The sequence below is a fragment of the Kogia breviceps genome, chromosome 10 (genome assembly GCF_026419965.1).
Source record: "Kogia breviceps isolate mKogBre1 chromosome 10, mKogBre1 haplotype 1, whole genome shotgun sequence".
Lineage (NCBI taxonomy): Eukaryota > Metazoa > Chordata > Mammalia > Artiodactyla > Physeteridae > Kogia > Kogia breviceps.
In genome coordinates this window covers 84,475,164-84,498,546 of record NC_081319.1, presented here as the reverse complement: position 1 = coordinate 84,498,546, position 23,383 = coordinate 84,475,164, and the positions used below count along the sequence as shown (strand labels likewise).

The 23,383-nt window shown below is 54.4% G+C and overlaps 6 protein-coding genes across 10 annotated transcripts in view; 3 read left to right on the top strand and 3 right to left on the bottom strand.

Annotated features, from left to right (window-relative positions):
- The first annotated feature begins 2,176 nt into the window (after positions 1-2,176).
- On the top strand, positions 2,177-13,476 carry LY6G6F (lymphocyte antigen 6 family member G6F). 2 transcript variants are annotated; one of them, XM_067006448.1, is made up of 7 exons: positions 2,177-2,234; positions 2,738-3,067; positions 3,152-3,415; positions 4,375-4,530; positions 4,674-4,740; positions 9,694-9,839; positions 13,295-13,476. In XM_067006448.1, exons 1-6 carry the CDS (start codon positions 2,177-2,179, stop codon positions 9,713-9,715), a joined length of 897 nt encoding a protein of 298 aa, XP_066862549.1. In that variant the 3' UTR covers positions 9,716-9,839; positions 13,295-13,476. The 2 variants fall into 2 exon arrangements, with proteins under 2 accessions (XP_066862549.1, XP_058933161.2); XM_059077178.2 differs by lacking the exons at positions 9,694-9,839; positions 13,295-13,476 and adding an exon at positions 4,874-4,898.
- LOC131763670 (lymphocyte antigen 6G6e-like) lies at positions 6,395-9,865 on the bottom strand. The gene is made up of 4 exons (XM_067006451.1): positions 9,813-9,865; positions 7,775-7,879; positions 6,949-7,074; positions 6,395-6,841 (listed from the first exon to the last, which is right to left on the bottom strand). The coding sequence occupies exons 2-4, from the start codon at positions 7,824-7,826 to the stop codon at positions 6,408-6,410; spliced, it is 612 nt and encodes a 203-aa protein (XP_066862552.1). The 5' UTR covers positions 7,827-7,879; positions 9,813-9,865; the 3' UTR covers positions 6,395-6,407.
- Positions 9,750-23,383, top strand: part of MSH5 (mutS homolog 5) — a 39,156-nt gene continuing 25,522 nt past the window's right edge. The window contains exon 1 of the mRNA XM_067006440.1: positions 9,750-9,839. The gene's annotated coding sequence lies outside the window, so the exon portion shown is untranslated. The remainder of the gene's footprint in view (positions 9,840-23,383) is intronic.
- On the bottom strand, positions 12,147-14,882 carry LY6G6C (lymphocyte antigen 6 family member G6C). Its single transcript, XM_059076071.2, has 3 exons — positions 14,762-14,882; positions 13,273-13,383; positions 12,147-12,821 (listed from the first exon to the last, which is right to left on the bottom strand). The coding sequence occupies exons 1-3, from the start codon at positions 14,811-14,813 to the stop codon at positions 12,607-12,609; spliced, it is 378 nt and encodes a 125-aa protein (XP_058932054.1). The 5' UTR covers positions 14,814-14,882; the 3' UTR covers positions 12,147-12,606.
- Positions 14,316-20,791, top strand: MPIG6B (megakaryocyte and platelet inhibitory receptor G6b). Of its 2 annotated transcripts, XM_067006445.1 has the most exons (8): positions 14,316-14,431; positions 14,754-14,790; positions 16,004-16,432; positions 16,652-16,999; positions 17,142-17,232; positions 17,600-17,639; positions 17,750-17,839; positions 17,969-20,791. In XM_067006445.1, the coding sequence occupies exons 3-8, from the start codon at positions 16,372-16,374 to the stop codon at positions 18,173-18,175; spliced, it is 837 nt and encodes a 278-aa protein (XP_066862546.1). In that variant the 5' UTR covers positions 14,316-14,431; positions 14,754-14,790; positions 16,004-16,371; the 3' UTR covers positions 18,176-20,791. The 2 variants fall into 2 exon arrangements, with proteins under 2 accessions (XP_066862546.1, XP_066862545.1); XM_067006444.1 differs by lacking the exons at positions 14,316-14,431; positions 14,754-14,790; positions 16,004-16,432 and adding an exon at positions 15,840-15,976.
- DDAH2 (DDAH family member 2, ADMA-independent) lies at positions 19,946-23,334 on the bottom strand. Of its 3 annotated transcripts, none has more exons than XM_067006446.1 (7): positions 23,059-23,334; positions 21,856-22,219; positions 21,644-21,743; positions 21,445-21,518; positions 21,148-21,267; positions 20,460-20,609; positions 19,946-20,270 (listed from the first exon to the last, which is right to left on the bottom strand). In XM_067006446.1, the coding sequence occupies exons 2-7, from the start codon at positions 22,150-22,152 to the stop codon at positions 20,154-20,156; spliced, it is 858 nt and encodes a 285-aa protein (XP_066862547.1). In that variant the 5' UTR covers positions 22,153-22,219; positions 23,059-23,334; the 3' UTR covers positions 19,946-20,153. The 3 variants fall into 3 exon arrangements, with proteins under 3 accessions (XP_066862547.1, XP_066862548.1, XP_058932053.1); XM_067006447.1 differs by lacking the exon at positions 23,059-23,334 and adding an exon at positions 22,357-22,536 and having other exon boundaries at positions 21,856-22,215; XM_059076070.2 differs by lacking the exon at positions 23,059-23,334 and adding an exon at positions 22,357-22,527.

The window sequence follows — 23,383 nt, the reverse complement described above, 5'->3', positions numbered from 1 at the left end:
CCCCAACCACAAGTCTGTTCTCTATGTCTGTCAGTAGGTTTCGTAGATAAATTCACTTGTGTCCTATAAGTGATATCATATGGTATTTGTCTTTTTCTTTATTTTTGGCTGTGTTGGGTCTTCGTTGCTGCGCGTGGGCTTTGAGGTGAACGGGGGCTACTCTCCTTGTGGTGCTCGGGCTTCTCGTTGCGGTGGCTTCTCTTGTTGTGGAGCACGGGATCTAGGTGCATGGGCTTCAGTAGTTGTGGCTCACAGGCTCTAGAGCACAGGCTCAATAGTTGTGGCACACGGGCTTAGTTGCTCCGAGGCATGTGGGATCATCCCCGACCAGGGCTCGAACCCATGTCCCCTGCACTGGCAGGCATATTCTTAACCACTGTGCCACCAGGAAAGACCTCTTTGTTTGTTTGTTTGTTTGTTTTGGCTGCTCTGGGTCTTCATTGCGGCATGCGGGATCTTTAGTTGCAGCATGAGGACTCTTAGTTGCGGCATGCATGTGGGATCTAGTTTCTTGACCAAGGATCAAACCCAGGCCCCCTGCACCAGGAGTGCAGAGTTTTAACCACTGGACCACCAGGGAAGTCCCTGTCTTTCTCTTTCTGACTTACTTCACTTAATATGATAACCTCTAGATCCATCCATGGGTAACCACTCTTTTAATCTCTAACCTCATAGATTACTTTTGTCTGGTTTTGCACTTTATGTAAATGAAGCATACAGTATGTGCCCTTTGTTTCTGGCTTCTTTACTTTCATTATGTTTGTGGGATTCAACCTTGTTGCATGTCATTGTGGTTTGTTCATTCTAATTGCTATCGAGTGTTCCGTTGTGTGAATATACCACAGTTTATTAAGCTAATATACAGTTGTACATTAGATATAGTCTTTGGTATGCATGAAATAGTTCATCAAAAACAATTTTTAAAAAATAGCCTTTAAAGATAAATAACACATTGGGACTTCCCTGGTGGCGCAGTGGTTAAAAATCTGCCTGCCAATGCAGGGGACACAGGTTCGATCCCTCATCTGGGAAGATCCCACATGCCGTGGAGCAGCTAAGCCCGTGCGCCACAACTACTGAAGCCCGCGCACCTAGATCCCATGCTCTGCAAGAAGAGAAGCCACTGCAATGAGAAGCCTGCGCACTGCAACGAAGAGTAGCCACCACTCACCGCAACTAGAGAAAGCCCGCGCGCAGCAACGAAGACCCAAAGCAGACAAAAATAAAAATTAATTAATTAATTTTAAAAATAAAGAAATGCTTTACCAGGAGTCTTTTTAAAAAATAAATAAATAACATATTAAAAACTATTAGAGCAATATGAAGAGCTGCCTTAAGAGAGTCCTTCCTGAGGCAAAGGGATGAATCAGTGAATTCTCCAGGCCCCTGCTATCCTTCTCCTTGAGTAATAACTTAATATACTCATCAGGGGCTCAGAAGAAGTCTGTGATGTGCCAGGCAGCCACAGAGAAAGTCATTCTGAGTCACTTAGGGAGTACTGACTGGATGTGTAGTCTTGCACTGGGTTCCCTGGAAACCAATATGAAGACTCAGCTTCTTCCCTCATGGCTGGTGTCTCTCGGAATGGAGGAGAGAACACGGAATGTACTTGCAGACTGATGGGAGGTGGACAGCCGTGACCCCTTCTGCACAGGCTTCTTAGCGCATAGAGTCTTTGTTCTGAGTCCTTCAGCTGATGTGGAGTCTGAAGGGTGAAGAGGTCATCTTTGGAGTGGCCTGAACTTGGTCTTCTCCCTCTTGGCACAGAAAGGTGGTAGTCGGCCTTCCCTGGTGGCACAGTGGTTGAGAGTCCGCCTGCCAATGCAGGGGACGTGGGTTCGTGCCCCGGTCCGGGAGGATCCCACATGCTGCGGAGCAGCTGGGCCCGTGAGCCATGGTCGCTGAGCCTGCGCGTCCGGAGCCTGTGCCCCGCAACGGGAGAGGCCACAGCAGTGAGAGATCTGCGTACCGCAAAAAAAAAAAAAAAAAAAAAGAAAGAAAGATGGTAGTCACTTTTTCCCCATTAGACATGCAGCTGGGCTTTATCTCCCCAGCATTCCCATCCCCTTCAAAGGCCCATGTCACTCCAGACTAGGGAGTATGGGCCTTTATCTGGGCTCTGTTTCCTCCCTGGGGATAGCAGGTCCCAGGCAAGAGAACTTGGTAAGCTCTCCCCATGGCTGTCTTATTCCTCCTCCTTCTGTGCCTATATGGGCTCACCCAGGCTGCTGCAGGTAAGGAGCAGGAGTTGAGGGATCCTTCACCTGTTCACAGGGTTGGGAGGGACTGCTGCTGTTCCTCCTTAGTGGCCTGGGGAAGGTGGCTGTCTCAAGAAGATAGATTTACCCCAGTTGACCTCCCCCTGCCTCGAATACTGGGAAAGATCCAGAGTCAGCGAGGGTCCAGGTCAGGTACAGTTTCCTTTAGAAAATAAGAATGGACAAGTAAATGCTCATCCAGAAGAGGAGAAACAAAAGGGAAGGGTATGGGCATTTGTCAACTATTCCAGCCTTTTCCCTCTTGCCCTCAGATTCCCTCACTTGCCAGGAGAGGTGGGGAAAGCCCCTCCCTCTTCTCTCCACCTTATTTTTTTGTAGCTGTCACTTGAGAAGTGTGCTCACAGTCATGCCCAGTGCTGGGGGACCCCAGAAGGGGAAGAAGCCAGGGGTAGGAGGTTGATGGGTGGGGTTGTTGACCTGATGGAGGTCTGTGGTCTCACACAGCCCCCTCCCCACAGACAACATCCAGGCCATCTATGTGGCACTGGGGGAGGCAATGGAGCTGCCATGTCCTTCACCACCCACCCTGCATGGAGACGAATTCCTGTCCTGGTTCCGCAGTCCTGCAACAGGCTCCTCCACTGCTTTAGTGGCCCATGTCCAAGTAGCCAGGCCAGCCCCAGACCCTGGGAAGCCCGGAAGGGAATCCAGGCTCAAACTCCTGGGAAACAACTCTTTGTGGCTGGAAGGGTCCAAGGAGGGAGACGCTGGGAGGTACTGGTGTGCTGTGCTGGGTCAGCGCCACAAGTACCAGAACTGGAGGGTGTATGATGTCTCCGTTCTCAGAGGTGAGTGGGGGGCATGCAGACCAGGGGCCACTGGGAACCAGGGAAGCCCAGACAAAGAACTGAGGAGTCCCTCTCTTCCTCCAGGATCCCAGTTCTCTGCGAGGGCTGCAGATGGATCCCCCTGCTCTATCCTCCTGTGCTCTGTGGTCCCTGCCAGACGCCTGGACTCTGTGACCTGGCTGGAGGGGAAGGGTCCTGTGAGGGGGCGTGTGCAGTCCTTCTGGGGTGATGGGGCTGCCCTGCTCTTGGTGTGTCCTGGGAAGGGGCTTCCTGAGCCCAGGGGACGTAGACCAAGAAACATCCGCTGCCTCATGCCTCAGAACAAAGGGGTCAGCTTTAGCCTGGCAGGTAAACTGATGGACACTAAGGAAAGGGATGGTGCCTCCGACACATCCCGCACTGCTAGCTAGGGGAGGGGGCAAATCTGTTATTGGCTGTTTTTATCCCCTGCTGCCTGTAGGAGGAAGGCTTTTTTCTCACTGACTGAAGCTGTAACAGAGAAGGGGGCTGGTTAAGCCAGCTTTCTGATGGAATAGACCATCAGTCAGGAGAGAGAAGAGAAATTCTGGTGGAATATACCTTTGTTTAGAAATAGGATGATCTATGATTTTGGTGGAATATCCCTTAGCAGTGAGGAAGAAGGTAAGAATTATTGCTGGGGCGGTTGTCTTTTGAAGAAAGGATATATATACGGATGTTATAATGGCCCACTGACGGTGGAGGCAGAGGGAGAAAAAATATATAATTGTTTTACAATAAAAAGTCCATTATACAGAGAAGGAATGCTATTGGATGTAGAACAACCCATTTACAAAGCAGGAGGGAGGAGCAAATGACCGTTAGTTTGGTAAGTGAAGGCCAACTAACAGGCAGTGACTGGGTTTTATTTCCCTCTACATCCTCACGCCTAATCTGGGCTCTGGCATGTGGTGGGCACTCAGCGAATACCTGTGGAGTGGATGAAGGGAAGAATGAATAAACAGAAGGCATTTTCTTTTTTTCTTAAAAGGGTGGGTTACTGTGAAGGCCTTGAGGAAAAAAATCGCCGTTATGGCTGGTGGTCCACTCTGGAGTTACCCATCCATGTGTAGGCAGGGGGGCATCACCACTCTCTATCCATGTTGGTTTATGGGATCAGGGTGAGAGGCCCGGAAACAGGCAAGATGGGGTGGTGGATACTGGGGGCAAGGAAGTCCTCTTTTGGAAGGGCCCACCAGACTACGGGGGAAAGCCTTTCTTTGGGGCACAAGGGACAGACCCCCCTCCCTGCCTCCCTCCTCATCCCTCGTGTCTTGCCCTTACCGCAGCCCCCATGGATGCCTCCCCTGCCCTCTGTGCCCCTTCCACGGAGTGGGATGCGCCCTGGATCCTGATGCTGTTGCTCACAGTGGGCCAGGGGTTCGCCATCGTGGTCCTCAGCGTCATGCTCTGGAGGCTGAGGGTCCAGGGGACCCTGCACAGAAGTGAGTCCCTCCTTCCCAGAGGGGTGGGCTCATTTCTTGCCTCTATACCCTGTCTTCTCTAGGGGAGGAGGGGGGGTAAGGAATATAGCTCTGAGTTATCTGGTGACTTCTCTGCCACACCTCATATGGCTCTTTCTCCCCAGATGCCTCGTTTCCTCAGTTCAAACCCGAGATCCAGGTCTACGAGAACATCCATTTGGCCCATCTCAGGTGAGGAACAACTAGGGGGCAGAGGCTTAAATCCCAGAGGAGACTGAGGTTGGGGTGGGGATGGGATGCTGGTTCCTGAGGACGTGGAGAATAGAAGTATCCTTAATGTCTTTCTGCTTTGCAAAACCCACAGCCCACCTGCCCCTAAGACCAGGTGATCTCGATGACATCTGCTGTGAAGTGTGACCTGCTGTCTCCCTGGCCATCTGGCACCTGAAAGATTCCCAAAAACTTTGGCAAGGGGGGAGGGGCTGGGAGGAGTGCTACTTCACAGTCCAGCTGGTCTCCAGCAGCCAAGCTTTCTGTGTGTGTGTGTGTGTGTGTGTGTGTGTGTGTGTGTGTGTGTGTGAAGGGGCTGGCGGCTGAAGGACAGGAGAAGCATTATTCTGTGATGTCACCTATGAAAAGTGTTGTTTCCTGTCTCACAGAAGCCAGTGGAGGGGTGGCCCTGAGCCTGCAGTACCATGGGGTTGAAGGGAGCTTGGGGTAGCTGGAAGGGGTTGAGGAGGGGTGGGGATGAAGAAAAGAGACAGAGGAATCCGGAGACTTGAGCAGTGGTGGAGAATCAGTTATGGGGGAACCAAAGGACAAATGGAGGAAATTGAAGAAGAGAGAAGGGAAGAGGCTCAAGTCAGGGTAAAGGGAAAGAGATGGAGAGAGAGAAAAAAAATAGAAGTACAAAGTGGGAGGATTGAGGGACAGAGAGAATGGAAAGAAGACTCAACTTAAGCCAGATTCTAAATTAAGCCAGATCTCCACCCCTGTCTCATCCTCACAAAGAAAAGAAATTGAGAGAGAAGCACCTCTAATCAGACCCCAGACTTCCTCAGATGGAAGTGGAGGGAACTGAGTCAGGATGGGGGTACCTGTGCCTGGCCACCACCCCCACGGCGGCCCCTTATCCTAGGCGCTCCACTGTGGCATCCGGAGCAGGGAGCAGCTTACCATCCTGACATCCTGGGGGCCCCTGGGCAGAGGGCGTGTCCACTGTGCTGGGTGGGCGAACTCCCTGGTGGGGTGAGTAATTGGGCCCTGCGTGCTTGGTTGTCAGTGAACCGGGACAAGTCTGGGCTGGTGAGGTGGAGGAGGGCGCAGGTGCTTCCAGCTCCTAGTCTCAGGCGGAAATGAGCTGGCCTCCCCGCCACACCCTCACCACTCCACCAGGGGCCGTTCTGTGTGTCTACTCAAGCTTGGGCTTCACTGGAGAAAGGCTTTCTCAGAAGTCTTACCTAAAGCCTTCACGCTGCAGTGGCTTAAGCTAAGCTAATGGCAAGGAGGATACCAATGACAGATGGAGGATGAAGTGAAAGTTGTGGTTCACGTGCCAGCACCCCAGCCCAACCCACCGAGCAGCTATAGTTTGCTGTCAGAGCACATGCGTGTGCGCATACACAGACACACACACACACACGGAGCAGTGTTACTGAACTCCCAGATAGCACTTTTATTATATTTACTCTTCATAGTTCCCCAAGCCCTCCTTCCTGACCTACCAAATTAATCTCTCCTAGCAGGACCCTCCTCCTCATCACACCTGGTGCCCCTTCGATCCCCTTGCCTGGGACCCACAGCTCCGTCAAACACCTGCTTTGCCAGGGAGCTGGGGCTGAGAGAATGCATCAGCAACAGACATCTAGAAAAGACCAAAGATTTAGAACAGGTGTTCTTTATGAGGCTGGGCTCCGGGTAGGTGCCTCTGGGCAGGTAGGGGCTAGAGCAGTGCCTGTAGGAATTGGGTTTGGGGAGGGGTCCATGAAGGTGTTGGGCCCAAGGGGTGTGAGGTCTCTGTACAAGATCAGGTTCTTGGCAGATCTCAGAAGTGCCTGTGCAGGTGTTTCCAGGGCCACGGCGATAGTGGAGGAGTCTTGGGTTGAAGGCTGGTGGAGGAGGTGGGCTCCCCAGGTGAAGCTGGCCACGAGGATGAGTGGGGTGATGAGGAGGAGGCTGGGGAGCCGATGCAGCATGGTGGCTACGTTGCACAGGTCCTGCTCGCAGCAGTGGTGCTGAGGAGTGTAGGAGAGTGACCAGTAGGTGGCATGGCCCTGCAGAAAGCACTGGGTCCTTGGGAGGCAGGCTTTCTGCTCGATGACCTCACTGTTCTATGGGACAAAGAGGGGATGCTGAGGCAGGGGCAGGAAGGAGGCAAGGGCCATGAGGCCACAGGAAAGGCAGGATGGATGGCGGTGGGGAAGGCCTAGGGGGTCCTCCCTGAGGTACCAATACTGATGCCGCAAACTTCATCATCCTGACACTCGGTAGGAACAGGGTAGCAGGGTTTGGCAAAGTTGCAGGTGTAACAGCGCAGCTGTCTTCGGGCAGGGGAGGTGGCGAGACCTGTGGGGTCGGTGGAGATCAGTCAGGGAGGAGAGGCAAACAGAACAGGTGAGAGGCTGAGCCCAGATTTGGGAATGGGATGCATAGACAGAGGTGATACACAAAGTGGGGAGAGAGGAGCAGTGAAATGGAGGGAAAAACAGACAGAAGTAGAAAAAGAGACACAGAGAAGGGAGGGGGATAATACAGGAAGAGAAAAAGACGCAGAGGCACGAGGGATACAGGGAGTGTGAGAGACACACAGACATGAACAGAAGCCAAGAGAATCAGAGATGAGCACAGAGAATGACACAAAAAGCCAGGCCGGGACGGGGAGGGGGTGCCAGTAAAGAAGTTAAGCAGATGGTGCTAAGTCAGATGAGAAAATAGGAATTAACATTGACCAAGGGGCCCAGCAAAGAAACAGGAGGTGAGATAAGGGTCAGGGGAGACAGAGGCTTGTCAAAGATGCCACAGGAAAGAGACAGTTATTCTCAAATGCCTTTGAAAGGAAATTTTTCTTGTTCTACCTCATCAGGCTGTCCTGAGACCGTTCCCAGTAGCTTTTCTTTCCAAAACCCCTACAACTCCCTCCTTGGCATTTCTCAGCACCCTCTCCGCCACCCCCCACCCCCAGACCTCAGGCTCCTCCACAAGCCCCTGCCAGCACCACCACCCCACCCTGCGCCCAGCCCCCAAGGATTCCCCAGCCCACCCTTACCCAGAGCCCCACCGAGGAACAGAATGCAGAGGAAGATGCTGGAGGTGCCCATGGCTGGACCCGGGGCTCAGGAGTCTGGGAGAATTTGATCTGCACCCAGAGATCCTAGAATTGGAGAGATGGAGCATCTGAGCGAGACAGGGAGGGAGCAGTAAACAAACACACCTAGGGAGTGAATCTGAGGGTGGGGAAGAAGCCATTGGGCAGCCTGACATAGCAGGGACCCTGACCTCACAGTTCTCACATCCTCCCTGTCTCCTACTAGGGCCTGCTCTTGTCTTGAGAGTGTTCTCCACTCCCGCAGCGCTGGTCTGTTACTCTTGGCTGCGTATGGCGCTCCTGAATGGTGTCTGTCAGCGTCTGTCACTTCCCCTCCTACTCCTTTCCCTCCCTCCCCTTGTCTCAAGCTGTTCTTTGCTCTCTCATCTCCTTGTTTTTGTTTCTCTTTTGTCCTTCTGTGCATTTAAGTCTGTCAAGGTCACTCTCCTTGACCTTGAGCCCTGGCCCAGACCTGTTTGCAGCCCACATCTGTTGGCAGCGGTGTTTGAGTGTGGACTCAACAATCCCCCACCCACCGGCCCACACAAAGCCCAGCTGCAGCTGCTTAAGGGAGGACGCCACCCAGCTTCCGATCCCTTTGATCCCCCCAAGCCTCAACATTCTTACCCCATAATTATCTCTCCCAGCCTTACTGCGTTAGAGGAAAGAATTAATCATGGGTGCGGCCAGAGGGACTGATGTGTTTCCACTGGTGCAGGGATGAGGGTCAGAAAGACCAGGAAGGAAGGCAGCGATAAGATTTGGGGAGTACGGGTAAGATTTGGGGAGTACAGGTGGTAGAGTCTGGAAGACGGGGGCTTAAGAGATTGGGGAGAAGAGCTGCACCTGGGGAATCAGGGCAGAACATACTGGGAGTAAGAGGCAGACAGGGTGGGGGAGATGTGAGGTGGAGGTGAGGCAGAGGAGACACAGGTATCCACTAAGCAGCAGTTTTCAAAACATTTATCTCAGGACCTCTTTACACACAAAAATACCGAACACCCCAAAGAGCTTTTCTTATGTAAGTTATATCAATATTTGCTATATGAGAAATAGAATATTTTAATAGATTCATTTACAAATAAAAAAACAATAAACTTATTACATGTTAACAAAACATAGTTTTGCGAAAAATAATTCCTTTCCCAACAGTACAGTGAGAAGAGTGGCATGGCTTTACCCTTTGGGGAATCTATTTAATGTTGGGCTTAATAGAAGAAATAGAAGATGGCTGGGTTTCCACATCTGCTTCTGCATTCAACCTGTTGGGATTTGTTGTTTAGATTGAAGTATCTGAAGAAAATCTGACAGATATGTAGTTGGAAAAGGAAGACGGTGGAGGACCCTCTAAATGGGTCTTAGGGACCCACAGGAGGTCTGGGGCCACCGTTTTAGAATTGTTCCTGAGATGGAGGAGTTTGGGGATGCCAGAGGATGCTGAGAGCTCTTTCTCCTGTGGGGGCCCGTCCCTGTCCCCACTGGGGCCCCGGTGGCTGCTGGAGGAGTCTCTTTCCTCCCTTTGTATTGCCCTATAAAGCCCAAGGCAAGCACAACTGGAGAAAGCCCGTGCCCAGCAACGAAGACCCAATGCAGCCAAAAATAAATAAATAAAATAAATAAAATTTTTTTTTTAAAAAAAGCTCAAGGCAAGGGGGATAAAAGGCTGGCAGAGCGGGACCAGGAAGGCGGTGGGCGGGAGGGAAAGGCGCTACAGACACAGGCAGACACAATGAACCCCCTGTTTGCTGCGATCCCGCTCAGCAGCCTGCTGCGGGCTGCCTTGGGTAAAGAGGCGGCCAAGGCGCCTGTCACAAAGGCCCGTCGCCCTGTGCCAGCCGCCCCCCCGCCCCCCAGTTCCAGCATTTCTTCTCTCCTGCCAGGAAACCGCAAGCGGTGCTATGACTGCGGTGGAAGCCCCAGCGGCTCCTGCAAAGAGACCGTGACCACTTGCGGCCAGGGCGAACGCTGCGGCTTCCTGGAGCGCAAACCCCAACCAGGCCTGAGACAGACCAAGCCATCTGAAACCGTGAGTCCTCCGTTTGTCCCCCTGCCTCCAGCCCCTACTACTTCAGTCCTTCTGGCTTCCAGAACCTTCCAGGCTCAGTCTGGCTCTGGGAAGATGGTGCCGCTGTCAGAGTGGTCTGTAGCCCCTTCTGGCTCCTGGCACTGAGCCCCTGGAAGCCCGCTGTCTGTGTGGCCCCGCCCCCCGGCACTGAGCCCCTGGAAGCCTGATGTCTGTGTGGCCCCGCCCCCCCCTGACCCTCCAGAAAGAGTCTCATAGGCCCATTCACTCACAAATGGGTGAAAAGCTCCCTTGAAGGCAGGGACCAAAAGATTCAGCCAAACTTCAACTTGCAGGCACCAGCCAAGGACCAGGAAGATATGTATGTGTGTGTGTGTGTTCTAATTTGTTTGTTTCTAAATAATTTTAGATTGACAGAAAAGTTAATTTTATAAGAAAAATAGTACAGATCAGTACTGTATAGCCTCACCCAGTTTCCTCTAATGTTAACGTCTTTTTTTTTTTTTTTTTGCTGTACGCGAGCCTCCCACTGTTGTGACCTCTCCCGTTGCGGAGCACAGGCTCCGGACGCGCAGGCTCAGCGGCCATGGCTCATGGGCCCAGCCGCTCCGCGGCATGTGGGATCTTCCCGGACCGGGGCACGAACCCGTGTCCCCTGCATCAGCAGGCAGACTCTCAACCACTGCGCCACCAGGGAAGCCCGTAATATTAACGTCTTATATAACCAAAGTACAATTAGCAAAATCAGAAAATAACAGCGGTACAGTACAACTAACTAACCTACAGACCTTACTCAATTTAACCAGTTGTCCCACTGATGTCCTTTTTCTGATCCAGGACCCACACCAGGATCCCACATTGCCTTTAGCTCTCCTGTCTTCTTAGTCGTTCCCCCTCTGGACAGTTCTAAGTCTTCCTTTGATTCCATGATGTTGACATTTTTGAAGAGTCCTGATGACTTATTTTATAGAACGTCCCGCAATTTGGATTCACCTGATATTTTCTCATGATTAGACTGAGGTTGTGAGTTTTTGGCAAGAAGTGATGTTGGTCCCTTTCAGTGCATCCCATCAGGGGTTCACAATGTCAGCGTGTTAACTGTGATCACTTGGTTTCAGGGAGGTGTTTTTTGAGGGGGCAGAGGATCCCTTTGGGCTCCTTGAAATCACATCTGCTCTGCCCCAGAAGTCAAGTCCTCAAGCCAGGAGTTCAACAGCCCAATCTCATTCTCTCTCTCAGCCTCAGTGACCTTGATTCATCACCATCCAGACTGCGTAGTGGCCCATCACTGCAGTCGAGTGGAAACAGGTGGTGGGAGATGTGACTTATATGACCCACAGGGACTGCTGCATCTGCGACCTGTGCAACAGTACTGTGGCGAGCACTGCAGCCCCCTTGTGCATCGTGGCTGCAGGGGTCACCGCCCTAGCCTGGCTCTTGCCAGGACTGTGGAGAGGGTAGTGGGAGTAGGGGAAGAGAAGGGAGCAAGGGAACAAAGGGGATCTGAGGGGAGAAGATGAACACTCCTCTGTGAGCCATTAAAATCTATCGACCACTCTAGAGCTGACTGGAAAATTCCATCTTTTGTTGATGGGAGGGCTGAAGGAGTACTATGGGGACAACCAGGCTCTAGTTTAGGGGTTATCAAGGATCAGTGGACTTCGTTGCAATGGTGCACTCCTTAACCAACTAAACCGCAAAGGACAATGGAGAATCTGCCCTATGTGCCTCCTACATCTTGTTGCTAGGGAGAATCTTCCATAGCAACGAGGATCACTGAGGGGAGCAGGCTCTGGGCTGAGTGGGGGCCACCAGGAATCAATGAGCCTCGTTGTCTGGGTTTGTTCCCTTCCCCACATTTGCAACTTGGCTCCCAACATGACTATTTGGAATTGAGAAAGGAAATGTAATCACTGTGATAGGAGGGTTGCTTGGTGCCCCACGTACTAGGCCAGTGAGGCCTCTGAATCTAACTTGAGGGACTGAGGCCTGGAAAGAGGGTCCCAGGTCCCATCTCCATGCAACTCTCCTACCCTTTCTGGGGAGCCCTCAAGCCAGACTGCACCTCCTTCTTGGCAGTACATCAGAGGTGTGGCCTAAATTTAAGATAAATATTGCTTTTCCAAACACTGGGCCCTGTACGCCACCCCCGCAGACACTGGAAGAGAGGATGGAAGCCTGCAAAACCTGTTTCTCCGTCTGCCCCAGCCCAGCCTCTGAGAGAAACTGCCTGAAGGGCTCTTGGGTGTGTGTGAGGGCTGAGAGTGTTATTTCCTGGGAGCACGCCTCTGACAATAGATCTTCTGATGCACAGTTGATGATATACAGACATTTATTACTCAAAATGGAAAGGGCTGAGCATGAGGATGAGGTACGTATGGGAGCCAGGGTTTGGAGAATCAGCTCATACAGTGAGGTCATCAGGTCCTTCCTGGGAGCCTTCACTGGGGACAGGACAGAAACCCCATTTCAGGCCCAGATTCCAATCCCTCCTCACATAGGGCACAGGGGAGTTCAGGAGGCAAAGTGGGGAGCCCTTCTAGGAGACCATGGAGGATCTGGAGTGGTGTCGAGGGAAATGGAAAGAGACTCCAGAGAAGCAGAGTGGAGGGTGTGGGATGAAAGGATGGATCGGGGGACCACTAATTAAAGAAATGTGAAGGGTCTGGAGAAATGCTTTTCTGAGCAAAAGGAAGCAGAGGATATGAAGACACAAGAAGAGGGGCTCAGGCTAAGGCAGGTGGGAGGAGGGGCAGCCATGGAGTGAGTCTCAGTGCAACAGCCAGAGGCCGAGGCCAGCCAAGGAGGTGAGGAGGACAAGAGTCAGGGCCGGGGTGGGCCGAGGGGCTGGGTTATTGCAGTTGTCCTTGTTGCAGCAGGTGGTGTTATAGGTCAGGCCTAGCTTGTGGTTGGTTTGGTTGAAGGCCTCCCGACAGGGCTCTTCTGGTGTGCCACAGCGGAGGTTGGAGAAAACCCACATCTTCCCTGGGGTTAGGAGGGGGCAGTGGGGACAGTTAAGATGGGCACCTGGCATGCCTGTGTCCACCTCCCCACCCCATGCACCCCACCCAGGCTTCCTTCCTTCCCAACTCTGCCCCTGGCCCTGCCCTTCTGTATCTCTTCTCAGTCTAACCTTTCTCCTGCACTTCCTTACCCTGCCTCTCACCCCAATCCTGGTCCTATCACTTGCTGCCCATGAGGCTTTGGACCTGTTACTGTCTCTTTTTGAGGCTGTTTTCTCAGTATAATAATAGCACCCACATCATAGCGTTGTCATGAGCATTAATTGATACAATCCTTGTAAAGACATAGGATGGTGCCTGGCACATAATAATCCTTGGCCAAATATCATCATTGCTGTAATTCTCTGTTCCACCTCAGCCCCAGCCAGAGTCTCCCACTGGCCCCCTCTCCCCACTGAAGAAAGGAATGTTACCGAGGTACACATTTGTTGTCAGGCATTGCTGTCCTGGTTCCAGGCGGCAGGACTGCCGGTCCACACAGCCCAGCAAAGGGACCTTGTAGCAGGAGTGACAGCGAATGTCAGCTGGGAAGACACAAGTCGGGCTGAAGTGATGGAGTGTCTGACTCACCTGGGGATGAGCCCAGCTGGTGGGCAGGATGGAGAAGAGCTAATCAAGTAGGTATTCTGGTCTGTTTGGTCTGGTAGGGACAGAGAGGGTGAGTGATGCAGAAAAAATGCAAGTGGGTGAGGGTGGAGTTGCTCTGTGAATGGCCCACACCCTAAACATCTCCCTTCACTCCACCCCATCTGGAGATGAATCAAGAGGGGCAGAGTTACCAACAATGGGGCTGGGGACAGATAAAATGTGAGAATACCACGGGGAAGGAATGGAGGTGGCGAGGGAGGAGATGAAGCAATTCAGAAGAGGTCACAGATGGAGTCTTGAAATAGGGAGAAATATTAAGAGTAAAAATCATGGTGGTTACAACACTTGCAGAAATGGCTTGGAACTTGAGGCTGGCAAGAAAGCCACCTGGGGCCAGATTAGCAATGTATTCTTCACCTCCCGGGGCTGCCAAGAGCATGGGAAGAGGAACTAGACTTGAACTGAATCCTCCCACCCCAGTAGCTCTCTGACAGAGAGGTGAAGTATCTGGGAGACAGATCATCATAATCCATCCGAGCACTTTACCAAAATGGAGAGGATGGGTGCAGAAAGGCAGAAGGTGGCACTCCGAAAGTTTCTGCTGCATCCGATTCAAGGTTTGAGGGACGGAAGGGTTCAGTCCGTGGGTGGAGGAGGCTGGTGACTGCACCTCAGTGAAACTCACCTCACCCTGGGGGTGAGCAACCTTGGCATTCCCTCCCTAGAAGGCCGGGAAATCTCCTTGGTTCCCTGGGAGGTTCTGAGAGGTTACTGGAGCCCTCCAGAAAGCTTGTGTTCCTGGAGGTATGCACCTCAGGGAGGAGCAGGGGTGGGGATCTAGAAAAGGCCACTGCTCGAGGGACTGAGCACACAGTCCCTGATGGAGTAGATGGGAGGATGGGTCACAAAAGAAGCCCCAGGCTGGTTGCCTAGATTTCTGGGAGGACACCCTGGCCGAGTGCAGGTGGTGAGCGGAGAAAGCAGGTAAGCTGGATCCTGGAGAGTTCTGTATCAGAGTGGGGCTGGCAGGGGAACTGGATATCAGAGTTTCCAAGGAGTGGGGAAAAGGGGACCTGGAACCCTGGGCAGGTTAGAAGAGTGCGTCTTGGAGGTGGGGAGGAGTCTGAAGATGGAGACACGGGTCCTTGGGAAACAGAGCAAGGACCCTGTCACAGGGGGGCACAGGAGAGCTGAGCCAGTTGGGTCTGGGGGCACTTGGGATCTTGAGTAGTGGGTCATGTAGGGCAGTGCCTGGGGCAGGGTGTAAAAGTCCTGACCAGGTGAACCGGGTCCTTGGGGCCCCCAGGTGCTCACCTGAGACGCAGCAGAGCAGAGAAGACAAGGTGAGCAGCAGAAGGCCTTTCATGGTGAGGGTCCCAAGAATGGTAGCCGCCTCCAGAGTAGAATCTCAGGGATCCTGCTCTGGGAGTTGAGTGGCCTTTTTGGAATTTATAACCACAACAGTCCCGCCCTCCCTGGCCTGGGGGGGCCCCCTCCTTCCCCATTTAGGGAGGGGCTAAGCAGGACCCAGTGGGGCAGTAGGGATGGGGATGGGAGAGAGAGGTGCGGAGGGTAGGTGCACTAGTGGCCAATTCCATTTTGGTTCTTGGTTTCAGTCCAAGACACACCCTCCTGGCTCCCAGGAGTAACATCCCTGTCTGCCCAGTCCTCTGAAGAAGTATCACCAAAGGCCCCTGTGATGTTACAGTGGCTGTGGTGGTAGCAGCGTCTGCTGGTTCCTGGGAAATGGACAATGGGGTGTGGCCCAAGCTGACCGCAAAATTTTGGTCCCTGGCGGGCATTGGTAGGGGTATGTGGGCAGAAATTGAGCACCAAATTAATCTCAGTTCAGCCTCCACTTAGTTTTCCCAACCCCTCCTCAGCCACAGGATGGAGGAGTAGGATTTGTGATGTCACCAAGAGCTTCTGTGATGTCAAAGCATCAGAGGCATGAGATGGAGCTGCCTGTTAGGGAGGGGCTGCCTCAGGCCCCCTGAAGGTTCTCAGGACCTCATCCTGGCTCCACCTGGGCTTGGCCTGGCCTTGTTTGCTCCGGTGCAGTGAGGACTGATGAAGTCCTGGGTGTGGGGCTGTGCACCTGCTCCAAAGCGCCTCCCCAATCAAAACCTGCCAATTTGGGCAGGCCACCTTGGGCTGGGAGGGGCGGAGTGGGCACAGAGGGGTGAGGTAGCAGCTAAAATAAGAATAGAAATAGTAATGATGGCAAGCATATAGTGCTCCTATGTCTCTGCCATTGTTCTAGGCATTTACCGAGTATTACTTTATTTAGTTCTCACAATACTCTGCGAGGTAGGTGCTTTTTTTTTTTTTTTTTTTTGGTACGCGGGCCTCTCACTGTTGTGGCCTCTCCCGTTGTGGAGCACAGGCTCCGGATGCGTAGGCTCAGCGGCCATGGCTCACGGGCCCAGCCGCTCCGCGGCATGTGGGATCTTCCCGGACCGGGGCACGAACCCGTGTCCCCTGCATCGGCAGGCGGACTCTCAACCACTGCGCCACCAGGGAAGCCCGGTAGGTGCTTTTATTCCCATTTTACAGATGAGCAAGCAAGCCCAGAGAAGTTAAGCGACTTGCGCACGTCACGCAGCTAGTAGGTGAAGTCGAGATTCGAATTCAGACAGCCAAGATCCAGAAATTGTGGGGCTCCCGGCAACTGCTATGCTTCAAGAGCTAAAGTCTGCGAAAGTGCTTGTGTAAAGGGCCCCAGCATGAATTCTAAGTGAGCATTGGTTGAGGGCTGTGAACCTGCCTGCAAGGATTCCCAGAGGGATGTGGGCAGCTGGTGGCCCCTCCCTCACCCCTTATCGGAGCACCCTGACCTGCGGTCTCCCCCTCCACCCCCCTCTGATTTCCCTCCGGTCTCCTTCGCTGATTCACTGGCCTCCTCTTCCCACCACATCGCAGCCATGGCCTTGCTTCTGCAGCTGCTACTGCTGCTGCTGTCAAGGGCCCAGGGGAACCCCGGGGGTAAGCCATCCCAGGAAAATCGGAATGGGCGAGGAAAGACTGAGGCAGGAGGAGGAGGCGACCCGGTGGGGGAAGGTGGGCGATGAGATGTGTATGGTAAGATCCAGGATGGCGGGAGGGTAGAGGAGAGGGAAAAGGCGTAAGGGGGAGGGTCGTCTTGCTCTGTGGACTTGCCTTGACCACCGTCCCCCGCAACGCCCCCCCCCCCGCCTCCCCTAGCTTCACTGGACGGCCACCCCGGGGACCGGGTGAATCTCTCCTGCGTAGGGGTCTCGCAACCCACCCGCTGGGTCTGGGCACCTAGATTCCCCGCCTGCAAAGGCCTGTCCAAAGGACGCCGCGCGATCTTGTTGGCCTCACCGAGCGGGACCCCCACCGTGTCTCCCGTCCAGCCCTTTGCTGGCCGCCTACGTGCCCTGGACCTTGATATCCGGCGGCTGGAGCTGCTCCTGAGCGCGGGGGACTCGGGCACCTTTATCTGCAAGGGCCGCCAAGAGAACCAGAGCCGTACGGAGCTTCACGTGCTGGGGGACAGGGCCTATTGCAGAGCTCCGGGGTCTACCCACGGTAGGTCCAGGCCTTCACACAAAGGGGACCTAACTCAGACACACGCCCCCGTCAGGGAGGGAAGCCTGGTCTGGGGCTTCCTGAGTGGAAGAGCTAGCTCTCCTCGGCATCCACCGCTACCCCGCTTCCAACGTTCCCGCAGGGTCCGTGTATCCCCAGATTCTAATCCCGCTGCTGGGCGCTGGGCTGGTGCTGGGACTTGGAGTATTGGGCTGGGCCTGTTGGCTGCGCAGGTGAGCTCTAGGGGCGCGGCCTGGTCGAAAGGCTCTCGAACGGAGGCGGGAGGGGCAGGCCCAGAACTTTCGCGGGCCAAAGCTACATCGGGAGCCCTCGGGTGTGGTTCGTGGTTCGGAGACGAATGGGGGAGGTCGGAACTTGGGGGCGAGGCCGTGGGCTGGTGGGTGGAGCCCTAGCTAAGGAAGCCAAGCTAGAAGCCGAGCTGGCTCCAAGCATGGGCGGAACTATCTGTGCGGGTGGAACCTAGGTCGTTTTGCTGGTCAGAGACGGCCTGTTTGCTGGGTTGTTGTTGGCGCGTCCTGGGGCCCGGAACAAGCGAGACAAGATTAGTGGTTCTCAGAGACTCTTATCCATCCCTTACAGGGCTCGCCCCCTCACCCGCCTCGACCACCCCCCAGATTTGGTGAGACTAACTCCATCCCATTTGCCTTCCCCGCACATTCCCCACCCAATTCCTGAGTCTGAGCCCTTGCTGGGAGCAGACAAGGTGGTCACCTTCTCTCAATCCTTCAGCTCTGTCCCCCCCACATAGTGAAAGCGGAGCCCCAGAGGCCAGTAGAGGAGGAAGAATCCAAGATTGCAGGGGACCTGGACCAGGAGCCGGTAAAGGCTTGGGGGTGGGATGGGGGCTGGCCAGAATCCTTGAGTAAAGTGGACCAAGAAAGACAGAGGCTTGGATCCCCAAGGGAGTCAGACTTCTGAGACCCTCCTACCTTCCTCCCCACCTTTCAGAGCCTGCTCTACGCAGACCTGGATCATATGGCCCTCAGAAGATCCTGCCGACTGTCCCCAGTGGTCCCTGCTGATGCCTCCACCACCTATGCGGTTGTAGTTCGAAAGGCAGCCCTTACTACCTCACAAGCTGGGGGCTCCCAGCTCTCCATAACACCCCTCCCCTTCTTGGCCCTTCACCTAGAAAAGGAAGGCACCATGGGATAGAAATGAGCACTAGACTGGGAGTCAGGAGACGGAGGATCCAGGCTATCTCTGCTGCTGATCTTGGTCCTTCCTTACCCCCATCTCTCACACAGCTTTCAGGTCTCCTTCACCACTGGTGTCCTTTCTAAACCTGATCAAGCCCTGTCTCCCTATCTTAAGACATCAACAACTCCTAGATTTTTGCCCTATCTCTTCCCTTCTCTCCAGTCAAGCTCTTTGAACCAAGGGCCTACACCTGTCTCTTCGAGTTTTCTCTTCACTCCACTCCCACTGCTCACATGCTCTCCACGAGATTGCCAGTGATGTCCTAATAACCACACCCACTAGACATTTATTAGCATTCATCTGGCTTGGCCTTTGATCGCTCTTATTTAAGCTCTGTTGTTCTTTAATGCTGTTGTCTTCCTTCTGGACTCCTCCTCCTTGCTCCCTTCCCCTACAGTATTCTCCACCATTCCAGGTATGTCTTTTTCTTTATCTGCCTTCTCCCTCTCCTGGGATGCTGTCATCCACAGCCAGTCCTCAGCCTTTTTCTGTGCAAGCAACATCCAGAACTCTCTCCAGTTCAGATCTCTGATATGAGATTTCCAAACTGTCCCTCAGACATCCCTGCCTGGCTGGCCCTAGGCATTCTGCACACAGCAGGTCCAAAACCCAACTCACTGTCATCTCCCAAGCCACTTACTTAATCCTTCCTCCTCTGCATTCTCTCTTGATCAACCCCATTGCCCAAGCCAGAAATGGAGAGTCATGTAGACCTCCTTCCTCTCACTTCCACACGATAAACCAAGTCCTCTCTTTCTACTTTAATGTCACTGTCAAATCCACATCCTTTTCACACCCAGCATTGCCACCTCAATGTACTCTTTATTTCCTCCCTGGATTACCCATAGCCTCACCTCATCCTCCTGCCCTTGTTCTCCTCCCTGAAGCTAGAGAGATTCTCCCCGAATGCTAACCTGCTCCTAACAGCCTATATTTCAGCAGTATTTCAGCTCTGGGCCCATGGGCCTCAGCTTTGGGTTCAAGGTGCTACAGTACTCTACTTACTCTCCAGGCTTATCTCTGTCACTCAGTGCCTAGAATAGGACAGCCTTAGAGAAATTCTCCCCAGCCCCCAAATGTGCCTTTGCCCAGTGCAATTCCTTCTTCCTGGATTAGCCTTTGCCTCCTCCCCACTATCTGCCTGGCTAATTCTTATTTATCCTCAGGACTCAGTTCAAGTGTAGCCTTTTCTGGGAAGCTATTTCTGACCCACTTTGCCCACCCCTGCATACACTCTGATGCCCTAGGGAGCCCCCTTATTTCTCTCATAGCAACAGCCTCCTGTGAATTGTTCCATTACAACCTGTATTTGAATTTATAACATGTACTGTGAGTCCCCTGATATCAGGAGACTGACCCTTTTTATATCACTGCTAAGCCTCAGTAAATGAGTGAAAATGAATATCCCTGGAAATGTCATTTCCTCCTATCAACTAGGGATGGGCTGTTGATCTCCCAGTCTCTGAATCATCTGATATTAAATTCAGTGAGTGATTCACCCATATTTTTTCTCTGCCCTGTACATGCTCCCCATCATAGAAATTCTGTCCTGTCCATCTTGTGCCCAAGCAGCTATGACAGGGCTGGACAATGAATCAGTGAGCGCTGAATGAGGGTTTGATGAATGAAGGAGGCCTCCTTCCCAGCACTGACCCCAACCTCAGGTTTCAGCCCTGCTCTTGACCCTCTGCCCCAGTAAGACACCAGTCGCAGCCTAGTCGCAGCCCAGTCTAAAAGGTCAGTTCTATTTTATTAGTTCTTGGGGAGAGGACTCACCCAGTGACTTCTATCCTTTTTCTCACTCTATGCCCTCCCCCTACCTTGGGGCCATCTCCCCACTACTACCTATTCACTGTCCTCTATCTAACCTTCCTTCCCCTTCTACTCCTATGCCCCCCTGCCCCTGGTCAGCCAGGACCCCAAGGCCAGGCTCTCAGCCGTGGGGGCGTGTGCTGAGCACCAGGCAGAGGGAGCTGAGCCCAGCGCCTGCCTTCTCCAGTTCCGAGCAGGACACAGGTACCAGGGTGACGTCAGAGAGCTTCTGCAGTGCCTGCAGGGAGGACAGTGTGTGGGGAGAAGGGAGTAAGACCCCAAGGCCCGCAGCCAGGGCCCCATTTCAGCCAGTTAGAGTGGCCCCACCCAGGCTTCTAGAAAAGGTACCCCTTCTTCCTCCCACTAGGGAGGACTGAGCCCCATTTCTCTGGTTGTTGTTGGTGGTGGAGCTCCTGCCTTCTCTCACCTCCTGGCTGTTGGGCAGGTCCCCGCCTCCACGGTGCAGGAGGAAAGGGGGCATACCAGGCAGCCCAGGACGCAGAAAGAGACAGTCAGCCGCTGCATCATCTGGGAGGGTCAGGGAGGCATAGGGGTGATCCGTCAACACTGCCATTGCCTGGGGGAGAGGAGAGAGGAAGCATGCAAGGCTCAGAGCCTCTCCACAGCTGAGTCCGGCTGCCCTACCACAGCTAAGGGCTGGGGATAGAGTTACATTATTGTGGAATAATAATGACAGCAATCACATAGCACTTACTATGTGTCAGGCACTACGCGCTTTAATTAACTTGTCTAATTTCCACCTCGGACTCACACGCAGTTCTTTCCACCTGCTACCCACTTCTCCCCTACTTCAGACCCCACGGGTCGGTCCTATCCATCCTTCAAGACACAGCTTGGGTGCCCTTTAGGGAGTTTCTTGAAACTCGGGAAAACAATGTTAATTGCCCCTGTTCCTCAGTGTTCCAGCTGTCTGTCCCGTTTATAGTAACTTCTTGTTGTTACATGTGTTTTCACATAGATAGACAGCTCCATGAGGGTAGGGGTTGGAGTTAATTCTCAGAGCCTCCCAACTCCCCGCCTCCCAGGCCCGGAGCCACGCCCACTTTTGTTGGCCGCGCCCCAACCTGCCCCAACCCAGCCCTGTCCCTTCTCACCCTGACAGCTTTTTGGGCAGCCTCGCTGCTACCCGCCACCACAGTGCGGGGTCCCCCCATGCCGCAGAGGCCACGCAGGTGGGAGGGGCTTGAGACCGGCACCGTCGAGACGGCAAAGTCCTACGGGGAACAAGGGAAAGTATTCAGGGACATGGGAAGGGTGAGAGGATACGCTCAAACACAGGCTGCTCTCAGCCTCTTCCTCCTCAGCGCGGCCCGCCCCGCACCCCCACCCAGGTCCCTCAGACCCCCATCCGCTCCCTGCTCCCCCCACCCAAGGCTGGTCCCGCTCCTCACCCGGAACGTGTCTGCCACGATCTCAGCTCCTCGGTGATTAGTCCACTTGGAGAGGCCTACGAAAAACTCCCGGCCTGAGCCCAGGGAGGCCGTCGAGGTGTGAGGCGGGCATGGGTTGGAAACAAGGCCCGAGATGGCCCAGTCTCCCAAAGTCTGCTTCCCTGTGCCAAGCCCCAGGGTGCAGGCACCCCAGCCTCACCGGTGAAGAGAACATCAGTGCCATCCAGCGTCGCGTTCTCGTCCCCCATCTCCACAATTCGGAGCCCCAGATCCTGGAGGGCTTTGCGGACGCCATCGACCTTAGGGCAGAAGAGGGCGCAAAGCGGAGACATTCCCACCCCCATTCTTCCCTTAAGCCCCAGACGTCCAGATCCTCCCTTCCCCCTACCCAACCCGTGCCCAGGCGCTCACCTCCGGCCTGCGGGCGGGGCTCCAGGGCCGCGTGATTAGGGCCGTATCCCCTTGGATCACAGCGGTGTCACCAAGCAGCGGTCCCAGCGGCAGCGACTCTTCAGGAGGCAGTTCTAATAGCTGCAGCCCCAATCGCTGCCTCAGTTTACCCCCCAGTACCCCATGCTCCCTCTGAGCTTTGGCTAGGTCCAGAGCCGGGAGGCCAGCCCCCGCACCCTCCCCCGACGCCAGGCTCTCCGGGACCCCCCGGATCAGGGCATGGGAACAGCGGCCCAGCCCCTCCCCTGGCGTCCCCATCCCATCCACACAGACGCCCCCTCCGGCTGCGCTGATTTCTTAGTTGTCTCTTTTTAACTTCACCTGTCTGGGAGAAGAAACAGAACGGGGGTAGGCAGAGAGAGAGACATGCAGAGAAGGGCATAGGGGGATGGTTAAAAGAGCTCGGGTCTTCCTCCTGCCATCTCCGGGCGCCCCTCCCACTCCGCCCCTCCCCCTCCAGACCTTCCTCTCCTGCCGACCCCACTCCACCCCGCCTCCTCGCGGGTCTGCTGCTTTAGGGGGAGTCCGAGGAACGAGATCGGGATCCCTAGTCTCCAAAACACCTGTTGCCCCTGCTCGGGGGCTTCGAGAGGTCCCTGCCGGGCGCCCCTCTTGGCAGCCGCTAGGATGCGCTCACTCCCCAAAAATGCAGCGGCCCCGCCCCCTTAACCCTCTGCTGCTCGTTGCCTTAGGGACCCGAAGTGTGGCGAGGAACCCACAAGGGTTATGGGACAGGAGGAGACAGCTGGGTAGAGAGTCAGGACCTGGGGGATGAAAGTCCTGGGTGTCCAAACGAGAAAGGAAGAGAGGGACAAGGAGGGAGGAATTAGAGCCTAAGGAGTTAAACATCCTCTCCACTCTGGCCGGTCACTCCGTTCCTAGCGCGACCCAGTGTAAACCAGACTGAGTCCCGGAGGACTGGGAGAGGTCTAAAACGAAATCCGAGGGGCGGGGAAACGGGGGGGCGTGGTTCTGGGGAGCAGGCACCGCTCCGGGCGCCAGGACCGGGTCCCCTAGTCTCCCGATCCATCTTCCCCAAAGTCCACCCCGACTCAGCTCTGCACCCAAATGTCGACCGTCCGCACTGTCCGGCGCAGGCACGGGCCCAGCACACCCAAACTCCGGCCCACACACGGTCCGAGGAGCACCTCCCACCACACTCACCTCCTGCGGCCACCTCCACTCTTGCAGCCGTGTTCTTGGCTGGGGCCCCACCCCCTGAGGACAGAGTTGGTGAAGAAGAGAGTCGTAGTCTTCAAGCCTCGGGGACTGGAGCTTTGGCTTTGAGGGGTCCCCGGGTAGGCGCGCTCAAGTACTACAGTGGGTCGGGGGCGCGACGGTCTGGCGGCTCCGGGGCATTGTCTAAGCGGGACGGGGCGGTGCTCCTCGATGTCACGCCCATTCCGCCCTGCTTTGCCGCGCCCACTCCACCCCGACTGCGCCCCCCTTCTCGGAATTCGGCCCCGCCCCACGAGCTCTGCCCAGACCC